Here is a 6,000-nt window from a genome sequence, read left to right as displayed (position 1 = left end):
GCACCAAAAGGGTCTGGTACCATCCTCTTGGCACTCACCTTTCAGATATACATATGCTTTAATGAGATCCCCTCTCAGTCTTCTCTTCTCCAGACTAAACAAGCCCAGTTCCCGGAGTCTCTCCTGACAGGAGATGCTCCAGACCCTTAATCACCTTTGTGGCCTCTGCTGCACCCGCTCCAGTAGCTCCTTGTCTTTCTTGTACTGAGGAGCCCAGAACTGGGCACAGCACTCCCGATGTGGCCTCACTGGGGCCGAGCAGAGCAGCAGGATCACCTCCCTCGGCCTGCTGGCCACACTCCTCCCGATGCACCCCAGGATACTACTGGCCCTCCTGACCGAAAGGGAACACTTTCATTACAGCCCGAGATTTCCTCTTTTCTCATCCTTCGGGAGGCTTCGCGTTTCCAGACGCACGAACTCCAAGGCAAGCGGCTGGAGCAGCAATCACCTCTGGGAGCCGTGCCCTGCCCTGCCCGTCTAGCCGGGAGTGACTCACAGCCGTGCCCGCGGGCGGGGCGGGGCGGGGCGGGGCCGGGCTGCGCGGATTGGCTGCGGGCCCGGCTCGGCCGAGCGCTGATTGGCTGCCGCGCGGCCTTTGTTCGGCTGCAGCCACTGCCGCGGGGCAGCGGAAGTTTGAGCGCCGCGGAGCGCGCGAGCCGCCTCAGCTGCGCACCCGCGGCAGGCGCCTCACGGCCCCACCGGCCCGGCATGGACCTGGAGGGCAAGGTGAAGAAGGTAAGGCAGGCTGCCCGCCGGGTCACCCGGCGCGCCGGCCGACAGCCGCTCCGCGGGGAGCGGCGGACCAGCCTCGTCGCTGCCGCTCCCCGCGGGCGCTGCGCTGGGGTCGCTGCCCGGCCTCCGGGGTCAGCCCTTCCCGCTGCCCGCCCGGGCTCCGCCGCCCCGACTCAGAGATGGGAGGCAGGGGAGCTGCCTGCGAGGTGACCTCCCGCTGCTCCTGGTGCGGAGACGGCTGCTCCGACCGTAGGTAATCGCCGCAGCTTGTGTCCGAGGTGGTCATGTGGGGACGTACCATTACATGCAAGTAAAAACATGTATTCTCCCCTTCCGCCCCAGCAAACCTCTCAGAGCTGATAGTTGTCTTCAGGTTTTGCTTACTGTATGTAGGTATGAAACTTAAATTGCAAGCAGCCAAAGCGCTGTTTGTGGTCGGGCTGAAGGTTACTTTCTGACCTATGATGTGACTGGCTCCTTACAAGTGCATTGTCAGCGTTCCTGTGGATTACCTACCTGAGACAGAATCCTGGCGTTAGTTTATCTCTCTATATAAAGGCATATTGACTAGTTAGTTTGGAGTCAAACTGGCAAGAAGCATAAGGTAAGTAACAGAAAGCAAGAGGTACTTATTGTATTGTGTTGTCTCAATTGTATTCAATTCAATTGTATTGAATCTCTCTCTAAAACTTGCTATTTAAAACTTCCTATATAAAGCTGACTTTGTGGGGGATACACATATAAATCTTTGCTTCTGGCGCTTTTGCAAATTAAATGCAGTGCTAAATCACTGAGTTTTTTGTTTATAGTGTCTGTTTCAACATTATTTGATAACGACAGAAGGAGTTTTACATATTAACCTGAGTTAAATCCGTACATACCAATCTCACTGATGTATGAAAACTAGTCTTTTGAAATGCTTGTTATATGAACACGTGTGGGTTTTATTCTTAGATTGGTATATTTAAAGGTAACAACTTGTTTTAAAATACACATATGCACTTTTGTATACCTGTATGCTTTTCCAACTTGCAGTTCAGAAACTGACAGGGGTATGTAAGTAGCTGTGCAGTATGGAAAGCTACTTGTGAAGGCTGAATCCTAGTGGAAAAGGTTAGCCTTGAGTTAGAGCTTGCTTCAAGCAATAATGTCACCTGGATGAGGATCCTGGTTTGGAGAGACTACAGATATCAACCCCCTGTGAACATTAGTCCATCAGTGTTTACACGGGTGTAGCTAAGTACTATCGCTGTCTTTAGAAGATAGTTGTGTGCACAGGGTTGTTCCCCTCATGTGACTCATGTAATGAAAACAACCTTACTGAATAGATTTGCTTATATTATTGAAGCACAATTTAAAACTTAAAATGGGTGACATCACAAGGCTTGTTCACTGATCGTTTTTTGAACTCCAGGAGGTAAGGGGTGCATATTTGTGGAAGAAAGAGCATTCCTACTCACCATTTCTCCATCTAAAGAGAAGGTGAAATGCTGTGAAATGATTGATAAAACTCTGCTGAGTCTTGATTTGGGTGAACTTGTAGCTGCTGAACATTTAAATTGCACTGTAATTATTGGGTAGTTTTGTGTGTTTTGACTACTTTTGTCATGTTTTTCTTTGATCATCTTTTCTCCTTCATCATCTTCTAAGTTTCCTGAAGACTTTTCTGAACATGCTCAGTCAGACACAGAAGCTAGTGCCACAAAAGAAACCAGCAAAGCTCTGTTTATAGAAAGTAATTTGTCTTTCTGGTCTGTTCAGCTTTAGTGTTAATACACAGAGATGTCTATGCTGGGAAAAACTTTACGTTTTCTTTATGTCTATTGTATGTATGTTCAGAAGAGTATTTCTGTTCTGCCCTCGCTTGTTCACATCTCCTCCTCATCTTCTTTCTCTTTGAAACTTGGATGAAGCTCATTTCCAAGAGAACAGGCAAGGATCTGTGACTAGTCACTGTGGGGAGAACTGGGAAGCTTTGTTATGTACCAGTGTGTTTGGTACCAATACCTTTCGTTCTTTTATATCTACCAATATTTACTTAATCAAAACTTCTTAGATTTTGTGCACTGGAAAGAATGAGTGACAGCTCACATCAGCTCTGGAATAACTATGTGCCTTTAATTCTGATTCTCAATGAACCTGTTTATCATCTTTTTGCTTCTCTCTTTTTTTCTTATTTTTTTTTCCCAACTTCCCTCTTTCTTGAAAGGTGGAAGAACATTCTGAGAAGTTTCTAGTCAAGTTTATCTAAACCAGTAAACTGTTTGAACTGAAACTTGTCCTGAGGTGGAGATGTCCATGTCAGATTTTTTTAATCCATCAGCAGCTATGAGTTATTTTACCACGTGTTGTAGTTCTCACGTATCTTTTGCACCCTGGGGCAAAATAACTTGAGTCCTTTTACAAAATGTCCTTGCTACCTCAGGTAACTTTTTATTTTGTAGCGACTTGTACCTATTTACTGCCTGGCAAATAGATGTAAACATTAGGGAGGCGCTGGCCTACCTGTTGGGTAGGAAGTTCCTAGAACATTGCGCAGAAGAAAGCAGGAATTGTCATACTGTCCCAAAAGAAGTTGCAGTTCCCTTGCTTTTCTGAACAAAAAGTCTGATTATAGAAGTTGGCTGTTAAGTAGTCCCAGTGTTCAGTGGAGCAGAGGGAAATGAATGCCCAGTGGAGCAGTGTGCAATGTGGAGCCTCAGACACTCAGCTGATGCTGTAGAAAAATTTGTTACTCTGCCTGCAACTGCTACTGTATAACTAACTACACAGGATAATATATTGGGGTGTTTTCTGCTTCTGGAAAGCTCAGTAGAGAAAGTTTCCAAGTTGACATTTCTAAGGTTTCTCTAAGCATCAGTAATCCATGAATCCATTCTTTAGTTGTAAGCTGCTTCGTTGTCTCTTTGGAAAACTGCTGCATACGTTTATATCTACAAGTTTAGGTTTGTACAAAGGAAAAAAGAACTCCGTAAAAGTCTGTTTTCATTGTTAATATCAGGTTTGGGGGGTTTTCCCCCAGATTTAACAGTTCTAGCACAGTTCCTCTGACTGGAATTGCTTTCCTCTAATATAAGACCACTAGGGCTCAAACAACATACCTGTTCTTCAGCAGGAAGAGTTATTGCCCCACCTAACACTATTTCTAACCCATCTTTTAGCAGCAGATACCTTATGTATTTGCTCTTACACAGTAGTCCTGTGTAACATACACTTCTGTAGTGTTTGTGAGGAATCTGAGGACACAATTACTTCAACTTAGACTTCTAATTCAACTTCTTTTTGGTTTCTTTTATGTGCTATAAAACTCATCTTGCTGTCTTAACAAGTGGGTAGAGGAACCAATATTACCATGTAGCCAGATGTCCCTTGTGGTCTGCATCCTGGGCTCTGGACAACCACAGTCTGCCAGAAACAGAAGTTTCAGCATGAACAGCAGGAACTTTCTGCACTGAGGAATATATATGCAGAACACATGCAAATATTTGGAAGAATATTTAATTTTTTTGTAACCAGTTCACCATGCTTCTTAGACACGTGAGATGACTGGCAAATATCTAGGCAGTGAATAGTGTCTTTTTGGCCGCTTTGTGAACAGTAAGCCTGATACATTACTGTCTGTTATAATTTACATTTAAAGGAGAAGAGAGTTTAAAGGTTGCTGTATACTTTTCTCCTTTTTCTGACAAGGAATTGGATTTGCTCTTGCATTTGAGGATCATGAAGATAGTGTTGTGTATAAAAAGAGATTGCACAGCAGAGCTGAAGGGTAAAAACAGTAGCTCCAGCTTGAGAAGTACTTGTGCAACAAACAGACCACTGTTTCTCCCAAATACAATATATGCTGTGTTCTCAAACCTTGCTTTGAGGGTATAGGGAAAATGAAGACTTAATGCTTTGTGTTGAAGACTCTAGCAGAACTTTGTTCTAACAGTCTGGATTCCTGCCCTGTCTGTCACCTCTGTGAACTTAGTAAAATGAATCAGCAGGTCACAGTCATGCTTTGCAGTCCTGCTGCTTGCATGGTCTCATGCTTTACTAGAGAAAATAAGAATCTGGCAGAGAGTCTGTTCTGTATAAGCTTTCACAGTATAATACTTGCTTTATAGAAAGCACTTGGATTGGAATGGAGAAGGGGAGGGGCAGTTTGGGGGGAAGAGGTGCAACTTCTTTAAAGTGAAATTTCTGTGTGGTTCTTTTTTGTGGTGTGAGACTTAATTTGTTCTGTTACAGATGGAAAACCAAACATAGAATGCTTTAGACATTAAGTCAACAACTGTAATGATCTTTGATAAGTGAATGGTGAATAAAGTATGTGTAGGAGCAAAGTCAACTTTTTTGTGTTTTGCAAAGCATGGTTTTGCAAAGCATATCTGCTGGACTGCATTTCCTGTTGAGGTCACTGTTTGTTTTGGTGTTACTGCCATGGGAACCCTTTATAATAGAGGTTTTTTTGCTGTTTCTTATATGTAGTAAGATCAAAGAAATGTAGTTTTGTTCATGGGTGATTTTTACCTGCAAGTAGAAGTATGAAAATGTTGATGGAAATATGAGAGGAACTACTTCAGTTTTGTTAACAAGGAAACTGAGTAACTGCTTCCTCCATATGCTGTGGTGTCTGGCTTGGTTTTTTTTTTTCCCCATCAAAGTTTGAAAAAAATATCTCATGTGAATAGTTTTTCTGGAACACCTGTCTGAATCCACACCACACCTGAATCTTTTGTCCAGCATCCCTGGATATCAGCTTGGCAAATATGGCAAGGCTAAATTAAACTTCTTGAGGTTTTTTTCTTGTTCATCCTCTGGCAGAGGTGTCTGCCCATAAAATATCATGAAATGCCTGAATAGCAAGTCAAAAAAACTCTTTGAATGCAGGACTACATGGCTTCTAAGATCAGGCGTAACTTTCTTTGATATGGCATAATTATAAGCCAAGTACCTGGCAGTGAGGTGGAAAATTAACTTACTTTGAGTTACAGTATTCTGCCATTAAAATAACAAAGATCTGCTTCTGAAATTGTTCCTGGAATAAAAAGAAATATATTTATTTCCCTCTAAGTAAGTAATAGTGAGTAGTCAATGAAAATTTTATTGGTAAAATTTGCTGAAAACCACTTTTTTTTTTTTTACCTCTAGATTTATACTGAACATGTAATGCGAATTAATGGCTTCTTCCTAGCAGATACAAAGTTTACAGATGTAAAGGCATAGATGTAAATATCTAAAATGTGTATTTTAAAATGGTTTTACAATCTAATCTAAATA

At 42.8% G+C, this 6,000-nt stretch overlaps 1 protein-coding gene across 2 annotated transcripts in view; it reads left to right on the top strand.

Moving 5' to 3' along the window:
- Window positions 1–640: 640 nt before the first annotated feature.
- TES (testin LIM domain protein) overlaps window positions 641–6,000 on the top strand; it is a 28,894-nt gene continuing 23,534 nt past the window's right edge. Inside the window, exon 1 of one of the 2 annotated variants that reach the window (XM_050323793.1) lies at window positions 641–738. In XM_050323793.1, coding sequence (XP_050179750.1) covers window positions 712–738 — 27 coding nt within the window. In that variant the 5' untranslated portion in view covers window positions 641–711. Of the gene's footprint in view, window positions 739–970; window positions 989–6,000 lie in introns of those variants that run through there. The other variant, XM_050323795.1, reaches the window with a different exon arrangement.

Source organism: Myiozetetes cayanensis, unplaced genomic scaffold (assembly GCF_022539395.1).
Source record: "Myiozetetes cayanensis isolate MyiCay16 unplaced genomic scaffold, myiCay2020 scf3, whole genome shotgun sequence".
Taxonomy (NCBI): Eukaryota; Metazoa; Chordata; class Aves; order Passeriformes; family Tyrannidae; genus Myiozetetes; species Myiozetetes cayanensis.
The sequence above is the reverse complement of the archived record's forward strand: the minus strand, read 5'-3'. Positions and strand labels throughout refer to the sequence as shown.